The sequence below is a fragment of the Mustela erminea genome, chromosome 7, assembly GCF_009829155.1.
Source record: "Mustela erminea isolate mMusErm1 chromosome 7, mMusErm1.Pri, whole genome shotgun sequence".
Lineage (NCBI taxonomy): Eukaryota > Metazoa > Chordata > Mammalia > Carnivora > Mustelidae > Mustela > Mustela erminea.
The window spans coordinates 109,241,344-109,260,469 of NC_045620.1; the positions used below are offsets into that span (position 1 = coordinate 109,241,344).

At 41.0% G+C, this 19,126-nt stretch overlaps 1 protein-coding gene across 16 annotated transcripts in view; it reads left to right on the top strand.

Moving 5' to 3' along the window:
• Positions 1–19,126, top strand: part of SLC8A1 (solute carrier family 8 member A1) — a 379,615-nt gene that overhangs the window by 308,932 nt on the left and 51,557 nt on the right. For 9 of the 16 annotated variants that reach the window (XM_032352866.1, XM_032352871.1, XM_032352872.1 and 6 more), the window contains 6 exons: positions 6,267–6,373; positions 9,615–9,635; positions 10,071–10,088; positions 10,201–10,215; positions 14,016–14,084; positions 18,382–18,512. In XM_032352866.1, coding sequence (XP_032208757.1) covers positions 6,267–6,373; positions 9,615–9,635; positions 10,071–10,088; positions 10,201–10,215; positions 14,016–14,084; positions 18,382–18,512 — 361 coding nt within the window. Of the gene's footprint in view, positions 1–6,266; positions 6,374–6,925; positions 7,030–9,614; positions 9,636–10,070; positions 10,089–10,200; positions 10,216–14,015; positions 14,085–18,381; positions 18,513–19,126 lie in introns of all 16 variants that reach the window. The other 7 variants (XM_032352862.1, XM_032352863.1, XM_032352865.1 and 4 more) reach the window with 7 other exon arrangements.

A 19,126-nucleotide genomic window follows, 5' to 3' on the forward strand; every position in this document is an offset into this window, starting at 1 on the left:
GTCTTTTTGATTCTAGCCATCTTAGAGGGTTTGCATTGGTATCTCATTGTGGTTCTCATTTGCATTTCTCCGATAACGAACGATGTGGAGCATCTGTTCCCATGCATATTGGCCATTTGCTGATCTTCTTTGGCGAATCTTCTATTCGGATCTTTGGCCCATTTTTAAGTTGGCTCATCTTTTTGAGTATTAAGAGTTTATTCTATTTTAATATCAGCTGTACTGGGAGTGAGATTTCAAATTTGCCTTACCTGATGACATCACTCTGTGGTCAGAGAAGTTGCCAGGTCTTTTGCCTTCATGTGTGGTCAATCCTGGGTCATTGCTTTCGTGAGTCTAAGTGTGGTGGCCATGATGGGGAAAATTTCCAGTTCCACAAACGTGGCCTTTCACTGACATGGCTTAGAAACTCTCTGAGAGCAGAAGGATGAGGCTTTACTGTCTCACGTGGCAGTTGAAATCCTTAGGTTTTCTACTTTCCAAATAGAACTTCCATTGTGTAAAAGCCTATCACCAGACTTCCTATCGCTTTGTGGGGGAAGGAAATCACTCTGTGTGAGTGTAAACTTTGCTGCCTGAAAGCTGAAAGTGTTTTCTCACCTGCACTATTAAGGTGGCCCAGGGAGACCAGCCTTTCATCAGAGGAGAAAACAAAATTTTAAATACTCTACATAATCCAGAAAAAACAATGGTGAAGAACAAAGCAGAATGGTTCTCCCATGTTTCAGTCTAGACTGCTATTTAGATCTGAAATTTAGTTTTACTCTGAATTTCTCACAATTCTATCTGTTCTTTATTTAATACATTCTTTGAAACATCAGACATACATTCCTGCCCTCCATTAATTAGCCAGCCGCCAGTCCCTGCTGCATACTGGAACCACCCAAAAAACATTTAAAAACTTTATTCATGTTGGGGCCCCACAACTAGAGAGCTTGAGGTCACTGGTTTTGAGTGGCTCCTGCACCACACTCAAAGTTTGCTGAGCTCCAGGTGTGATTCTAATGGGCAGAGAGTCCCTCTAAAAACACAAGCCCAGCTTTTAGTTCATTCTCTGGCTTAATAAAAGAACACATTGTTCTCTCTAGATCCATGCTTCTCAAACTTTCACATGTATAGCATCATCCTGATACCTTGTTAATATATAGATAAGAGTTGGAGAGTCTGGCATGGCCCCTGAGATTCTGCAGTTCTAATAAGCACCCACTCCACCTCCGCATGAGGCTGAAACTACTGGTTGGTGGCTCAAAGTTTCCAGAATTGCTGAGTCCATACATACTCACGGCACTTTTCAATTACTTCTGATAGGACCTCTGTCTCCTCAAGGATTCAACTTTTTAGGACAGCCATCATAAAATAGATGTGCTCCTCTCCTTTTAAAAATAGAGTTGAAATTCTATCGTTGCTAATCTAAGCAGTCCTTGTTAACATAAAGATGAAACAATAAACCTTTATATTAATTTAAAATAATGGTCCAGATCCTTTAAAGTGATCATAAAAATACTGCATAGCTGAATGAATAAGGAACTTTGTGGGTTATATAATTGAAGGTATCAGCCTTTGGAGCCAGTTACAGGAGTCTCCCTTTGTGACCTTTGGAGTTATTTAACTTCTCTGAGTCATTGTTTCCTCTGTGAATGGTAAGTAGCAGAAGTTCCTTATAGGGCTGTTACAAAGACAGGTGAATTAAGAAATGTAAAGTCGGGGCGCCTGGGTGGCTCAGTGGGTTAAGCCTCTGCCTTCCGCTCAGGTCATGATCTCAGGGTCGTGGAATCGAGCTCCACATCGGGCTCTCTGCTCAACAGAGAGTCTGCTTCCCTCTCTCTCTCTCTCTCTGCCTGCCTCCCTGCTTACTTGCGATCTCTCTCTGTCAAATAAATAAATAAAATCTTTAAAAAAAAAAGGAAGAAATGTAAAGTGCTCATAGGTCCAATGACCTCTCAGTATGCCTAAAGTGAGTTTAATTTTTTAAATAATAATTTTTAAAACAGCCATTGCAGTATCTAAATATGTGAAATCCTCACTAAAATCTTTTGCATGGGGATTTAAAAGGAGAGTCTCTTCTCTTTTCAAACTCATCTTTTTCTCACTTCTCCTAATATCAAGGGCAGTCTTGAGAAGAAGAAACCACAGAAGGGCAAATTGAGGCTGAAATAAAAAAGAGGCCCAGATTACTTTGGCTTACTGAGGAGAGGTTAGAATGTATTTTAAAGATTTTTTTTTTTTCACCTCCACTAATAAAGCCCCACCTCCTTCTTTCCTTTTGCACCGTCTGCCTGAGTCACCATCAGACCTACAAACTCCTTGGTAGAATGTTGGAAGGTGTTCAGGTCTTTTGAGACCCATCAGATGAGAGAGAGAGACTGAGAAGTCAAGTATAGATGTTGGTTTAGGATTACCAAAAGAAAAGCACGGCAAAAAAAAAAAAAAAAAAAAAAAAGGAATGACCTGCCTTTTTTCACTCAATAAACTGATCTTTCTTAATCAAATCCTTTTATTCCCCTTAGAAATGGAACCAAGATGGATTTCCATAGAAACTTTAGCTACACTGAGAAATTATTTAGTGTTATAAGATTTGTAACTGCTTTGCTAGTTTCCAGAAAACATCATTTTTATAGTACACTATTCAACTTTAGAGAAATGTGTAAAAAAATCAGATGAAAAGCTCTTATCTTCTTCATAATTATGGTAGTTGAAAAGTGCATAACATCAATTTTTCTATTTGTTTCTTATTGGGGCAGTAAGAGCATAAGAGTTGTCATAGAATGAAATGCTGTGTCTACCTGACTGTTCCAGTCTTGTTTGGATTAATTTGTCAATCTAAAGAATGAAAACTTGGGATGCCTGGGTGGCTTAGTGGGTTAAAGCCTCTGCCTTTGGCTCAGATCTTGGTCCCAGGGTCCTGAGATTGAGCCCCGCATAGGGCTCTCTGCTCAGCAAGGAGCCTGCTTCCTCCTCTCTCTCTCTCTGCCTACTTGTAATATCTGCCTGTCAAACAAACAAACAAACAAACAAATAAATCTTTAAAGAAAGAAAACTTGACTGCATCCCATTGGTAAAGAGAAAAAAAGAACAGCCAATGGGCTAGAATGTCCTTTCATAAACAAGCTTCCTATTAATTGTTTTGCTATGCAAGAGCACCGAAATCAATTTATAATTTAATAGTTTGTCCTGTCAGGCACACCACTGACGGTATTATTAATGATTTTGAAATACACCATTATGCAAATCTCATCTATTTTAGGGGTCTTGGTCAGGCACCTACAGAGGTACTGGTTTCTTTTTCTTCTTTGATTTTCCAGTGTCACAGTTATCAAATTCTGAAACATTTTCTAAGGATTATGATCTCAGTAAATAGTGGTAATCTAAAAACAAATTTCAGTGCTTATTTTATCCTACAAACAAACTGTGTGGGGCTTCATGTATCTCACACTCATCAGCTACTCAGAGTATAGGAAATAAAGCTGTTAGGACAATAGAGGATTAAATTTGCTAAGAATAAGAAACAACGTTATTTGGTTGCTTCTATTTATTTCTGAATGAGTGGTCATGTTGCTCTTTGGGAATAAAACTAGAAGCTTTTTCTAAACAAAGCCTCACCCTTTTAGCCAGGCTATACCAACCATCTCTACTGTACTCTATTTCTGTAATCTAAGAAAACATGGGATGAGATGTAGGATAGGTTGGGAGTACTTGATGGAGAAAGAGAAGTCGAATGTTTCAAGGTAAGACAAGCAAGAGCATTGCAACATGGCATCCACCTTGGTGTACCCAGTCATGAAGTGATAAGGAATGTTGGGCCAAGAGGTCCAGAAGATGGTAGCATGGCCTTCCTAATGCCCATTAACCCTTTCCCATGCTTGCTCTTATAGCTGGTTACTTTAGTAGAGCTGCACAACTGCAGTTTGTAATGATAAGGCAGGAAGACAGAAATTAATATCCAAAATGAAGAAGTTTGATGATAAAAAGGGTAAACGTTTGGCAGACTTTTGTAGAATAAATTTGATTTCCCTTATAACATAAAATTCAATTCTGAAATAAAGAGTGCATATATCATCATTTCTTACATCTTCTTGTACTTTCTCTAATAATTTATAACTTTTGGAGATTGGGGAATGTTTAGATATCCTAGTGTAGTCAGGGTAGGCTGATTTGATATGTATATTTACACACACACACACACACACACACACACACACACTAAGTCAATAAGTCAATTCCAGAGAATAGTTCCAGAAGTTAGACAGGAATTGTTCACTGTGTACATGTAGTTGGACTTTGTCACACCGTTGGAAGTCTGTAAATATCTAACTTCTCTGAAAAAATGATTATTGCCTTAGTCATTTACAACTGCTCATCTGGCCTTAGTATTTCAGTCTTTGAGGACACAGCTGAGGTAGAAAAGAAAAGGCGCTGTCATCAGCCCCAACTCCTTAGTAATGAGAAATTGGATATGAACATCATGTGGAGATATTTGTAAGCTGAGGAGCAGAGAGCTGGTTATGGGGCTCCAAAGGACCAGAACCAATCATCTGATCTCATTTCCCCAGTGTTAACCCAAGAAAGCATTTAACATTAAGTGGGGGCTAGGAAATTTCGAGAATTGTAAGAAACTTCTACCTTTCTTCTCCTTCATACTAGGAAAGAACACTGATGCTCTTTGGCATATGTTGGTCGAAATAAAACTTGGTGGTTTTGATCAATAATTTTAGAAATGGGGGTGGCACCTGGGTGACTCAGTGAGCTAGGTGTCCAACTCTGGATTTCGGCTCAGGTCATGATCTCAGGGTGGAGCGCACCTAAGATCCTCTCTTCCTCCTCTGTATCCCTCCCCACCCACCTCTACCTCTCTTAAAAAATAAAAAGTTGCAAACTAATTTCCTTCCAGAAGACCTAGAAAATTCCACCAAAACTAAACAATGTCCGTGACTTTAAAACTATGCATCTGTGTAAACTCATTGTTTCAAAAGCCTTAGTCAGAAATGTTCTTGGCCAGTGTTACTGGAAAAAAATTTTTTTTCAAGGACAAACAAGGGTTTAGGGGGCTCTGAGTATGTGGTAATACAGGAAGTGATTAAGCTTTTATTAATTAGGGGTGCCTGGATGGCTCAGTAGGTTAAAGCCTCTGCCTTCGGCTCAGGTCATGATCCCAGGGTCCTGGGATCAAGCCCCACATCGGGCTCTCTGCTCAGCAGGGAGCCTGCTTCCTCCTCTCTCTCTGCCTGCTTCTCTGCCTGCTTGTGATCTCTGTCTGTCAAATAAATAAATAAAATCTTAAAAAAAAAAAGCCTTTATTAATTAGATAGATATATCTTCAGTCATCAGGTTTATGGGAAATTGAGATTTGCATAGTATTTGCATTTGTCCTACAGTCTGCCAGTCACTCACAACCAGAGGACCCTAAAGCTAGAAGTGCTAACAGATGGATTATGGGAAAAATTCTTAACTGAATGTCTTGGTGTACGGGTGGAGTTTGAAAGTGGTGTAAATGGTATATTTTGTCAAAGTTGAAACTCAGCTTTGGAGGGATGAGAATCAGTATAGCATCATGACTCCCATCCCCCACCTTTCAAAACAGCTATTGGGAGGCCTCAGCTTCCATCTTTAGAAAGACAAATAAAACATGAACATTTTCCCCCTGTGACCTAGGTGGAAAATCTGACTAGTCTGAATAAGAGTTTGATTCTAGGACATTGGGTGGGGTAAGATAAAAGTGTTTGATTTTATTTTGTGATGGTCTTATGCATTTATTACTTTAATAACAGTTTATTACAAAAATATTATGTTTGGAAATAGAGTAAAGAGAATGAAGGCCCCAAAAAAGGACCAATCAGCCTATCACTCACAGATAACCTCTGTTGATATTTTGATGTGTTTTACTTATTTGTTCTAAATGAGTGAATTCCAGGGCACGGCTCAGACAATCCTATGGTTAAAGCATTTACCAAATAAATATATTTTTCTTTTCTTATTATTGTGATCTGTGTTCTGCTTTTCCTTCTGCTGGTGATGATAAACCCGTGAGTCCTGAGTGCCTAAAATCATCCCATGGCCTTGGGCAGGGGAGCTGTGCATTGGGTGACCTCTCCAATCTTTCAGAACTATCCCATACCCCTCCTGGAAGAACAGAGTCACAGTACAGCATTTTCTCAGTTGCCATTTGTCTGGAAGTGCAGCACGTTAACCTGGCTTTCCTCTTCTCTATGTTCCTTCTCTTCTCTTTCCTCTTCCCCTTGTTCGTCAATTTCTATTCTTCTCTGTTTCAGCAAAACAATATCAGTCAAGGTAATTGATGATGAGGAGTATGAGAAAAACAAGACCTTCTTCCTTGAGATTGGAGAGCCCCGCCTGGTGGAGATGAGTGAGAAGAAAGGTGGGGGAGCTGCTCCAGGGCAGAGCCCAACAGCTTCTGCTGGCCTGTGCCACCCCCTGGATGCCTGCACTCTTCAGACGTGGCTCACAACACACACATCCCTCCACCTATGTAACAGGGCATAGATCTCACCCCCGCCCCCACCCCCACCCCCAGGCCACAGCAGGCCCAGCCTGGGGCTCCATCAGCCAATTCTGACCACTCTGCACACGGCAGGTCTGAAAGATGAATTTTCCGGGCGGTCAACCCGGCCTCCATTTCCGGGAAGGGCAGGGCTGATGCTGGCCACGCCAAAATGGAGGCCACGCTCTCATTTCCGGGTACTTCCTGCCAGCTCGTAGAAGCAGGAAGCATTTGTGAAAGTGGCCCACAAGGAGACCACGTCACGGGGGCTCCCTGAGAGAAGCCGCCATGCCCTGTTACATACTTGTGAGGCCCATGTGTTGCCAGTTCTCCCTTCCATAACATCACGGTAACATGCAGCTTGGTGAACCCCTAGCATGAGCGTGTGACTCCAACCATTTGTTTTGCCTTTGTCTTGTGTTCCCACAGGAAGATCATTACCATTAGAATATTTGACCGTGAGGAATATGAGAAAGAGTGCAGTTTCTCCCTTGTGCTTGAGGAACCAAAATGGATAAGAAGAGGAATGAAAGGTGTGAGAGTATACAAAGACATACCAGCGAGAAATTGTACTCTTCTCTCTCCGTGTCTCCTACTCTCACACTTAACTCTCTCCTCTTCCTCGGCTCCAAGTACTACTATCCTTTGTTTCCTTTGAAGCTTTAACAGTTTTATCTCCCTTCCCTGATTCACAAATGCACCAAACAGAGCCCATTCTCTTCAGGAAATGCCCCACTAACTTTGAGAGCAGACCCAAGAAAGACTAGAAGAGATTTCTGTAATTCAGAAGGGAGGAACTAAAAGCATGATTTCTGTGTTCAGGTATTTATGACTCAGGGATCATTCTCGAATGTACTTCCCACTGCTAAATCTCCCCTTGAACGTTCATGATAAAGACAACTCAATACCCACTAGTCCCGACAGATGAGTCCAATGGTAACTAATAGGAACTTTCGGAAGAATTCAGTAATTAGGCTTCTTCAGACAGCCCAGTTTTCCAAAAACATATATTTAATAAGAACGAAGGTCCTTGAAGAGTAGCGTTATCCACATTCTAGTGTTCATCTTGGCCTGAGATTTTTAATATCGTCAAAAATGACATTTAAAAGGGACCAGATGTAGGAAACTATAGTCATACAAATTTCCTTTAGTAGGAAGGATATGGTCCTTCAGGAAGAATTTGACCCTTGCTTATGGCCTAGCCAGCTTTATGCTCAGAAATGTTTTGATGCTTATAGAATTGACAAATTTCTAACATATGTAGTAAATAAATAAATAAGTAAATAAATAAACAAACAACTAGGTTTTTTTTAGTTGAGTTGCACTCACATATTTTTGGAAAATATTTGAATAAAGAAGGCAATTTCTTTGTTCTCTTTGGTTTTATTTCTATTTTCTATGGTTTACTTTTGATAAGGAAGGACAGGAATTTTATACCACCATCAAAGATAATTTTTTATTCTGAGTTATTACAAGGGCCTCCTGCAATTATCCTCTAAGAGTGGCCATTTTAAAGGGATTGTGTAGTTATACATGTAAAATGAGCTTACTACACATTAAAAGCTCTTACTCATTTCAACCAAACAATTGATGACTAGCATAGAAGATGATCAAATGGACCACTTCATAAGAAATTTATACTTTTACACATAAGGAAAAATATCAAATATATAGGACTAATTCCTATATAGACCCAACATTTGGAGGAATTTAATCTCACATTTGTAAGAACTCAGTGACTTCAGATTCTATGAGAAAAAAGAAAGAGAAAAAAGTGTATGTCCCTGACCTAGTCATGTCCCAAATGGTGCCAGGAGCCATTTGGAATGATGGAGAATGGAGCACTGGGGACCCATTTTAATGTGGCCTATTTAATATGCTTCAATGGCAGTAGGCAGAAGGCAAAGACACTAGAAAACAGAGCTGATTTCTTACAAAGATGGGATCAAAAATGCCTCATTAGCATACAGGAAAAAAAGCACTTACTTCTAAATGTATTCCTCCAAAACACTGTCTTCTATCTAAAGGAAGAGCATCTTGGATAGAGCTCTTTCAATTGTCGTTTTAGTAAAATATGCCCTCATTTAAAAGCAAATTAAAATTCCTTGATAGCACTATCTGGTTTCACACCCTCCAAGTGGATTCTTGTCACTATAAATAAAATTACTGACTTGTTTTAGAAAGTATCCTCTAATGCCACTAGCCGTTAGCAGCGAAATGGGGCTGAAAACATAATTGTAGCATTCCCCACCGCTCCTAAAGAAATTTATATAATATGTTTAGCTAGGGAGCTTCCGCCAAAATAAAGTGTTGAGGTATAGTCTGGGTTTAAAGCACATAACCCGGAAATCAGATTATGGATACGATGCCTCCTCCCCACTACCTGCCTTGTCAGTTCCCACAAGAAATATTATGATTGCCCAGTTAAAACACACAGAAGTCATAGAGAAGAACACACAAATAAATGCTCATTCCTGGCGCTCAGGTTTTGAGAATTTAAAAAACATAAGCATCCCTTCACTGGCCAAGAAATACCATGCAAATAGAACCTTCAGGGAGAGCTTTACGTTGGGCCAAAGTCTTCTTCAGGAAGGGCAGCCAGATTGGAATTTCCTAAGATGTTTCATCGTTTTCATTGAAGGAAAGGTATAACACCTGAAATTCTGCATCATTTAAGAATTCAGTGGAATTAAAAAAAAAAAAAATTCAGTGGAATTCAGTGACTTCATAGCTCCTGGGCAATATTTACTGAGGAAGACTTACTCAAATGAAGTTAACAACAACTTCATAAAACGTTTCTACTCTCTTTGGTAAACTAGATATCTATATTATATAAGAATAGTCAGTAGAAATGTTTTATAAAGTGCCAAGAAATAACAGCTAAGGGGAATTGTATCCATATCTAATCAGTCACACACATTTGCAAAAAATTCGTGTTGGGATTGTTTATTGGAAAATATTCCCAGGGCTGCATTTCCCTGGGAAGCACCCATGTTAGCGGTGGCTTCCTACCCACTGGAATCAGATCTGCCTGGATTTCTTTCTGCTGATATTCCTCTTACTTTCATTATTCATCTGGTCTCTTATTCTGTGTTGTCTTTGTCTGTTTCCTTCACAGCCCTGTTATTGAATGAGCTTGGTAAGCATTTCATTTCTTCCATTTCCTTTCCATTTCTCTAGGTGATTTTCCATGAATGTCAGGTGATACAGTAGCTTTCTGACTTTTATATCTATTGATTGACTGGCAAGACTGTTGTCTAGGGCCATTGGCCTCATTTTTGTGTAGGTTAGACAGTTAATATTCCATTTTTAGTTTAGTACAATCTCTTTAAAGACCAGTGATTGTTTAGGTATGCACGAGAATTAAATTTGTGCACTAAGTCCCATAATCTTAAAAGAATGAGTAGTAATTAAATTGTGAATGGATACTTTCAGATTTTTCTTAATTATAAATATAGTTTGGCAAGATGTTGTATCTTGGATGGGTGGCCAGGCAGTCTGATATCACTGGTATTTGTTATTTAGAATATAAATTAAATAAATTGTAACATTTATTATTTTTTTTCTTTTTTAGGTGGCTTCACAATAACAGGTATGAATTTTTAAAGCTAATGACATGAGTTTTTTTTTTTTTTTGCTGTCTTCGCCATATGTTGTTTACATTTTTAAAAATCGTTTCTCATTTTTATTTGTTTTGAATGAAGGGAAATACCTGTATGGTAAGACAGATTTTTTTTTTAATGTTCTTCATTTTCCCCCAAACACCCTGGAAAATCCAACTCGAACCACATTTTATGTAACCTGTGTTAACGTTTAGCTGTGGCACATGGTGTGCTCTTGCTGATTTTACACAGTTAACACTGTGCACATTAACAATGTGTGTGTTGTGTTGATGTACAAGCAAATTCGTATGGAGAACCTGTAACTGATCACATTTTGATACTGTTGATATGAAGATGTTCACATAGCACTGATGGTGTGCTGTGCATTCTGTTAGATGCTGCAGGGTACCAGATTAGATAAGACAACCGCTGGCCTCAAGGACACATGGGGATGGACATCCAGGACCAGGCTCGGGCTCCGAATGCTATGTGATGCCCTGTGAGCAGAGGACAGAGCAGTCCCTTCCCCTCATCCCATGACATCAGTCTGAGCCCCTCTTTGAGGATTTTAGTTTGAGTGTTATTAACATGACCCCTAGAAGTGCATTACACAGTGCTCTATACGGACCCAAAGTTCCACTCTAAGAGTTTAAAACTCTTACATTCCTACTGGCGTCGAGCCTGTGTTGATCACATTACTTAACACAACTCTAAAGCTGTTTTCCCATGTACAGAAGGAAGAAGGGGTCCCCTTCCAGTATTCCCCCCCAACCTTTCGGAATCATCTAGGCAGAGTTAGAGAGAGACAGAGAAATATCAAGTGGTCGGTGTGATGTGTCTGAAACTGCAGGTTGAAGATGTCTCCAAGGGCATCCTACTACTGGCCAATCTATTGGCATTTGCCAATAGATTGTACAGATAACACTACTGTCATTATTTTTCCTGCAATCAGCTGAACCAACATATTTGAAGAAGGAAATATTCCTAAAAATTCCAATTTTGCTCAATCCTGTAGTAGGGGAGTTGGGGGTTCATTAAACCACTGTTCTTGTAAACTCGTGATCAGGTGGTTCCAACTAGATTCTGTCCAAAGTAGAAATTTCTGAAAATGAGCAGTTTCACAGGGGCTCTTAGTTCCTCACTGCTTCTTTCCAGACACGGCATCTAATGACAGAATGATCCACAGACTCTCAGAGACAGAGAAATTGCAAAGGATAAAAATGTTAAACAGGACAAGTCCTCATAGAGGATTTTTAAAATCTGAGCCATCCAAAGCTCTCCCAGGTCAAGTCTCCCTGACTGTGCACTGCTGAAGATGCTATTTTTGAATCCAATGCAGGAATTTCCATTTATTTTTTTAAAAATTTATCTTCTTTTTCTCAACCCCTCATTTGAACTCACTGAAGTCTTGGAAATATACTGTTCCTGTCACCCAATAAGTTGGTTAACTTTGTGAGATTTGAGGGCTGTGGAAATTGGGGAAGGCAGCCTTCATGGCTTCTGAAATAATTAGAAAGAAGAAAGCCAACTGTTGTAGAAATATTGTAGTCTCTAACAGCACCTTCAGCCTTATGCAGCCTGATAATGAGATTTTCACCAAAAATCTTGGGCTATAGAGTGCCTTGTTAAAATGCACTGATATATTTAGATATTTTCCTATTTTTCTTATTGAATATGTCAGGATTTTGCTTCGATGGCCTTTCTTCCATATTATCACTTGAAGCATCTTCCCTTTTAAGTATCTAGGTAATAACAGAATCCTAGTTTTCTTTTCACAGAAATTGTTCCTATCATGTTCTAGAATATCTGTCCGGTAATGCCCAACATTTCCTGCCTCGGACACATCTTGCCTTCAAGAGAACAGAATCTTTTCTTCCAAAGAGTTCTATCATTTCATGTACTTATTTCATTAAGTTCTTCCTTATGGCTTCAGTTTGATATAATAGTTTTTCTATTGTTACCACCTCTTCCCAACCCTTGAAATTGATAGTTAGAACAAGACAATGTTCCAGAAGCTCTCTGGGAACCTCTACCTTGGCCTGTTCTTCCCAGTGTATATCACCCTTCTTCTCTCAATCCAGGTCAGAATGCCTGGGATCCACCTCTCTATAGATGCCCTGGGGAAGGTTTTAGAACTGGGGTTTACACAGTGAAAAGCAGCTCTAAGTTGGAAGAACTTTTCTTTGAAGTCAGTTGGAGGCTTTAAAGTCACAGCTTTGAGAAGAATTAATCTAGCCCTCAGACTCTGCCTGCAGGTTTTATGTGGTCTTGTGCAGCTGAGTGTGAAAATCTAAATTTGAAGCAGGATATATGGAAATTGAAAAAGTCATTTGGTCCACAGCCCAATATATTTCAGAGATTTCATTAGTGGTGGACATTAAGTACTAGAGGTGATTCTGGAATTTACAAATCTTTACGTGTTGCTCCTAGACCTTGCCTCATTGAAAGGCCCTTGTTGGAACCTATGATCTCATTGTCCCTTGACCTTTTTGGCATATAACATGATAACCCCCTATACATTATAGCTCATCAGAGTTTGTGAAGCATTTCATATCCATTATCCCATTTAATCTTCAGCCTTATGGGTTAAGATCTTATTGTTCTCACAGGGAGGAAATGAAGGTCGGAAGTGATTGATCAGTCCACCCCAAATCACCCATCCAGGATTCAGAGCCTGGCCCTCTGACTTTAAGTCCACAGCCATTTGATGGGCGTCCTAACCCCAGCACTTTTATCTCCTCCCTTTCAATCTCTTTATTCCTACGTTCATTTTAACCCCTTGGCAATCCAAAGCCCAGATGCTTCACAAATGCCATCAGTGTGTATTCCAGTCAAATGAAAAATGAGGGGGACCCAAGAAGGGGGAAACTAGAGCACATTAATTTGAGTTGTTTAATAAAACTAAATATTCTGGTTCAGTTTGGAAAGAAGAGAGGCCCATCTGATTCCCCAAACAGACAGCCATAGAGTTATACAACAAAAGTCAATATACTTCCTTAAAAGTTGCTTTCCCAATTATATTATGCTCATCATATAACAGACTTAACAAGGTACATGGCTTTTTAAGAAAGCCAAAGTATGAAAATTTAAAACACTTTAATCACTCCAGTACCTACAGCAGAGGAACAAATCCCTTTCAACTTTAGCTTCATTTACAATTGAGGAAACTGAGTCTCAGAGAAGAGAATTGCTCTACCCAAATTCAGACAGCAAGAATTTGAGAGTTGGCACCAAGTCCCAACCTCACGATTTCCAGATATGTTGAAGGTAGCTCCTTGGTAGAAGCTAACAGCAGGTGGATTTGGCAGTCAACTGAACCAGAAGTTTAATGGAGACCCTAGGCCTTGCTAACCCAGCAGTTGCTCTGATGATGGCATACCCTTGCAAAGCCTACCAGCGTATGAAACTTCCCCATTCAGATGCTCAGGAAATAAATAAGCATGTTCCCAGATGTTATGTTACTCAACAATCCTGTAATATGGATGGAGCAGGGGCTGCTATGGGGAAATGTGGGGAAACTGGGGAAGTGGTCTGCTCAAGGCTATGTCGTTGGCACCCATAGGCTTTAAAACCAGGTTACCTGTAATCACACTGAGTGCTTTCCATTGTTTCATGAGGCCTCTGGAAGCAATAACTTGAAGGACAAGGACACTTCACTCCAGATGCCTGCAGAAACCTAGTTGCAGGAGTGTGTAATTCACGTACATGACCTGGTTTGGCTCATAGCACACTTGACCCATTTATTTGCTCACTTCTGTGGCCTCCATTGGAGTGGCCCCTATCCACTCAGCCCCCAAACTAACACTGCTTGTGATGTGTGCATCTGGATGTGGTGTTTAACTGACTAATTCCACAGAACTCTGGTAACATACCAACACCATCCATTCTGCTGATTTTCTGCCTGTCCTTTTCGCTAGGCCAACCTGTCTTCCGGAAAGTTCATGCTAGAGAACATCCGATTCCCTCTACTGTAATCACCATTGCAGGTACTCATTGCATCATGGTCCTTGAAAACCACAGTTTACTAGCTTGAAGCTAGCTATCTTCAAGTGTTCTTTAAGTCTTTAGACATTGAGGTAGCAGACTTTGGCCCCTGTCCCTAGTAGAACGTTGCTAAATAATGCAGGGGCTTCTCTGACATTCCAAATATGGTGGGTCGGCCACAAAACACAAGCCTATCCATGCAGGAGGGGAGGCCTGGTAGAAGGAGCACCATGGGCCTGCAGAGGAGATTGGACACCATGACCTCTCCCTTTCACGTCTCAATATATTCCAGATTTCTTACAAATCTGGCTTCTCACACATGGGTCTTTCATTCCAAGTATAATGAAGTTTCTTTAAAAGCAAGTTGTATTTCTTTGCACAACTTGCCTTTCTGGCCTCCAGGCAATATGTTAGCCACATATGCGCGGATGATAGTACATCTGTGGGGGTTCTCCAGAGGGAACATTGCCAAGGTGACCAGAGGATCCCACAACCATCCCACATCTACTGTAAGCTTAGAGCCGGGCATCATCTCCAAGTCTGGATGATGACAGGGATATTCAATCCTCGGTCATCCCCGTCACCGTCACTGGCTGTGGCGGTAGAAGCACTTCTCCACTCCTCATCCTCATGCCCCACTTCCCTACTTGATAATCATGATACCCCGACCTGACTGCAGACTTGTTCCAGAATATTCCCGGTGGAAATAAATAAACCAGTCTCCTTAGGCTCTAACCAGAGAGGCCAGTCAGGAGCTGAAAACCGTTAGGAGGTCTCTACTCTCAGACTTGTTAGTGCAGATCTGAATGAAGGATTAAAATAACCTTGAGCGATTGTCCCACTGCTGGCCTTACACCCCTTTCCAAATCTGACATTGTTGGTTAAGATTAAAGATTGCCAGGACGTGAGAGAACAGCAACAGTAGCTTCTCAGGTGCAGATCTGCATGTGGGTTGTTCTGTTTTCTAATAGGGATTCTCCCACTGAGCCCTTCAGCTCTCACGGCGCTGCTGCTTCAAAAAGTAGCCAAGCCAGAAAGCATAAGCGGCCACTTTTTCAGACAACCCAGGTATCTATTAGCTTCTGTGATTTGTCATTTGCAAAATCAATTACTGAAAAGAAGGGAGGTCCTCTACTGGTGATTTTATCACGGGATGGTTTTATGTTATGTCAATACGGATTTTAAGAGTGGGTATGAATTACCCAGTGGTCTTTAGGTTGTGCTGGTTAGTGGAGACCCTGATGTTCTGTGATTGATTATCAACTTCTCAGTTAAATATGATGAATTCAAAAAAGCATACATGTATCTGTATGGAGAGACAGAGAGAGAGAATGCATTTTCTGTCTGAGAAGCAAAATGAAAAGCACAACATGTGGTCACTAGACATAAATAAGGAGGTGAAACTGACTTGGCCAGAGTGAAATGGACAACACTTGATCCAGTATTCAAAGTGAAAAAGAAACAAAACAAAAACAAGAAACAAAATAAAACAAAGCAAAAAAGAAACAAACATAATAGATGATCCAAAGGGGAAAAAATGGTGTTAAACTACTTCCCCAATTAATAAAAGATATCTAAAGAGAGGACACTTTTTTAAAACACAGCTCCAGCTCTGTTCTTTGCCAGGATCTGCAGATCCTAATTTATCAGGATCGTCGTAGAGCAACAATAGGATTTATCCAGTTGTCTCCTCTCCATTACCTGTAATTCTCTCTTAAATGCTCGTGACATTTACTAAGTAAAAACAGCCCTGACACCTCCATGACATTATGCCTTTGTGCTTTGACTTCTGTCCGCATGGAATGCCCCCTCTTACTATACTACCTCCTACCCAACCTTAGCACTACCTTTCCCTGGCAAGCTTCTCTGGAAGCTTCAATGCCAATTTCAAGTACTTTTTCTTTCCTGAAGCCTTCCCTGACTCCTGGAGGCAGAGCAAGCTACTTCCCCGCCCTGTTCCCTCAGCCCTCACCTTGCTGCACTACAAGTTGTCCCGTCTCTATGCCTCACTTGCCGTGTGAACAATGAATAAAGGATCTTTATACACATAGAGCATATGTCAGGAACTAGTTACAGACACGATGGCACCAAACTAAGCATTTCTTCCTGATCAGAAGGATTGAGAGGTGGTTAAAATAGGAATAACCTTTTTAATCACTGTGATTTGATTTCATTTACTACTGTGTCCGTTTATCTAGCACCATGTTCCAAATAATTTCATTTTGTGAAATGGGGCATTAAACAATGCTACCACATCACCTTTCTTTTCTAATTTCCCCAGTTTTCTACCCAAATTGCCTTGAGCCCCATTTAAAGCAACTTACCATTTGTAAGTAAACTACAGAAAAGGAAGTCATAATAAATATTCTCTCCCAGGGGCTTTGCAATTCAAATAATAAACCCAGTTGTTCTGGGGGAAAAAAAATTTCTTTGATGTAAGTCTAGGACACCCATGTTCAGCCAAGGTTTTGAACAAAGACACGCAAATGTGACCTGCTGCTAAGAAACTACCAATAACCTCAACCTGGGCTCAAGGATCAGAAAGCCATGAGAATCACAGTGTGATTGATTTGAGCACTGGGTGGATTAGACATCACATACCTCAGCCTCCCACTTCCATGGCTGCACACGCATAATTTCCAGGACAAACCCTGTGGACACAAGTTGGAACCCTTTGCCCTCTCGTGGGTCATAACTTCCCAAGCCTACTATAAAACACATTACTACTTGTACAGTTAAAATTAAGTTCCTGGCACCTCTCCTTTGCATCTGCTAAATTTTAGCAGTTTCTGGCCAGTCTGAAATGCCTTATTTTTAGTCTTCATCTAATTTCATTGGGGGCCCTGTAAAAACTGGGGATAGAAAAGCAGATTCTAAAATATTCCTTTAGGAAGAAACTATTGAATCCATACTAACAAATTAATGAATACGCTACATTCTGCTTCTGCCTTGGGTTGGTTTTGACACTTGGTATACAAAATGCCAGCAGTATTTCTAGCCCATCTGCTCCGGTCCCCAGCCATGAACAACTAGCCTAGGAACCCGTTCTCTACAAAATTTGCTAGAGCATCAAATGGAACCACCACTGTAGGGTCCTTAGCAGAGGGAAACCACGTCTTTGGAGGGGATGTGAGGTGTGGACTCCTACAGAGCTGATGCCTAAAGGCAAAATGCAAGAAGAGTGGGCTAGAAGTCTCTCCCTTTCTCATGTTTTCATCAGTCAACAGAGTCCTCCTGCAGGCACTTTGCTTGGAAAGTTCTAGAAGAAAAGACATCAGGGCTGAGGTCTTTCCATACCACCCATACTTTCTTGAGCTGAAGTACATTTGACTTGACTCTAAGGGGAAGTAGTCTGTCTTGTTCCAGCATCCTGGGCCTGAAGGATAAGGAGGTAGAGTGATTATAGGAACAACATTTACCCTTCACATGTGCGTGGCCTTTTCAGTCTGGGATTTATCCTAATGACCTTCACACAGAGAGGAGCCAACTGTGAGCTTCCCCTCATTAATGGACTCTCAAGTCCATTAACATTTTCTTAACACTCACTGGCCTCTCCTGTAGTGTCAGCTACATGGTGGTTCTGGAAATAATCACGCTCACATGGTGAGTAGTATTAACTCCCAAAGGCCTCACCTCTGCCCTCCCTGTTTACTTGAAGATGAACGTGGTCAAGGTCTTCCTAGCAAATTTGAACTTTCCACCAGAGAGAGGAAGCACTGGAGCACAGACATCTTAGTGAAATGGAATGGATGTTTTGCTTCTTAACTTGCAACAGAGGCTCTGGCTATCATCAGAATTTCCCTTCCACCAACTCAACTTGTTGGCCCTGGAGGATTTTCTGTTGCCTCTAGAAAGTGGAGAGGAGGAGGCCAGAGTCCTCCATTCCATGTGTCACTTTTCATAGTGGCTCCTTCGGTGACCTGCTAAAAGAATGTGTCCAAACAGCCAGATGAACCAGCATCACAGGGGACGGTAGATGACGTCCTCAACATAGACGATGTGTAGGCAGAGACTTTCTCAGTGACATGTGTCTATGCGTGATTTTCCTGATCCGCACTTTGGCTTGTGCTCAGGTTGTGGATCACCCTCTCCACTTGCTTTCAACAGGCATGACAGTGACGGGCTACGTGGTCTACCCCGACCCTCAATCCAATTCTCCCCTCGACTGATGATCTCACCCAAGGGACTTTTAGTGGGCCATCAGGGCTTCCTTCCTTCTTGGTTTTCTTGTAGCAGAATCCAGGGATTTCCAAAGAGATTTGAGCACACTGCTAACTTTCATGCCCTTCCCTTTCACAGAAGAATGTGATGACAAGCAACCACTGACCAGCAAAGAGGAAGAGGAGAGGCGCATTGCAGAAATGGGGCGTCCCATTCTGGGGGAACACACCAAGCTGGAAGTGATCATTGAAGAATCCTATGAATTCAAGGTACGCTTGCCAACACTGCCCACGGGGAAGGCCAGGCCCATCTTGGAACCAAGACTATTCATAATGTTAGCAAGTTCCAGAATCGGCTTATTAATCAAGAAGCTTTTCAGAGAAGAACTGGAATTGGAAAGTTGGCAGGGAACCCACAGGTCCTGCAGACCAAACTGTATCAGGGGGTGGCATCTGTCCCTGCACAGGGGTTCCCCAAAGGGAGGATGTTGTCTGCAGGGATAGCAAGGAGGAAGCAAATGGGAATTGCAAGAGATTGTTCTGTGTGGAAGGAACCGGGCTCTATGTAAAGAAGCAAATATATTCATCAGAAGCAGAGCATTCACACGGCTGACAATTAGGAAGATTTTGTTCTGGAGAGGGGATGGTAAGCTCTCTCTTGTCCCAGCCCACTGGGACAAATTCTCATTTATAGTTAGTCCTCCTCTTCAGATCCTAGGACCTATTAGCACAGTCAACCTACCAAAGGTTTACAGTGCCTATAACCAGAGAGTTTACAATTGAGCTGATAAAATTGGATTCCTGGTTCTCTGGATGATGAAAGTCATTTTTCCAAAGTCAAGCAGTTGGGTCTTAGGGTGATGAGCTTAGCATTTTGAAGTTAA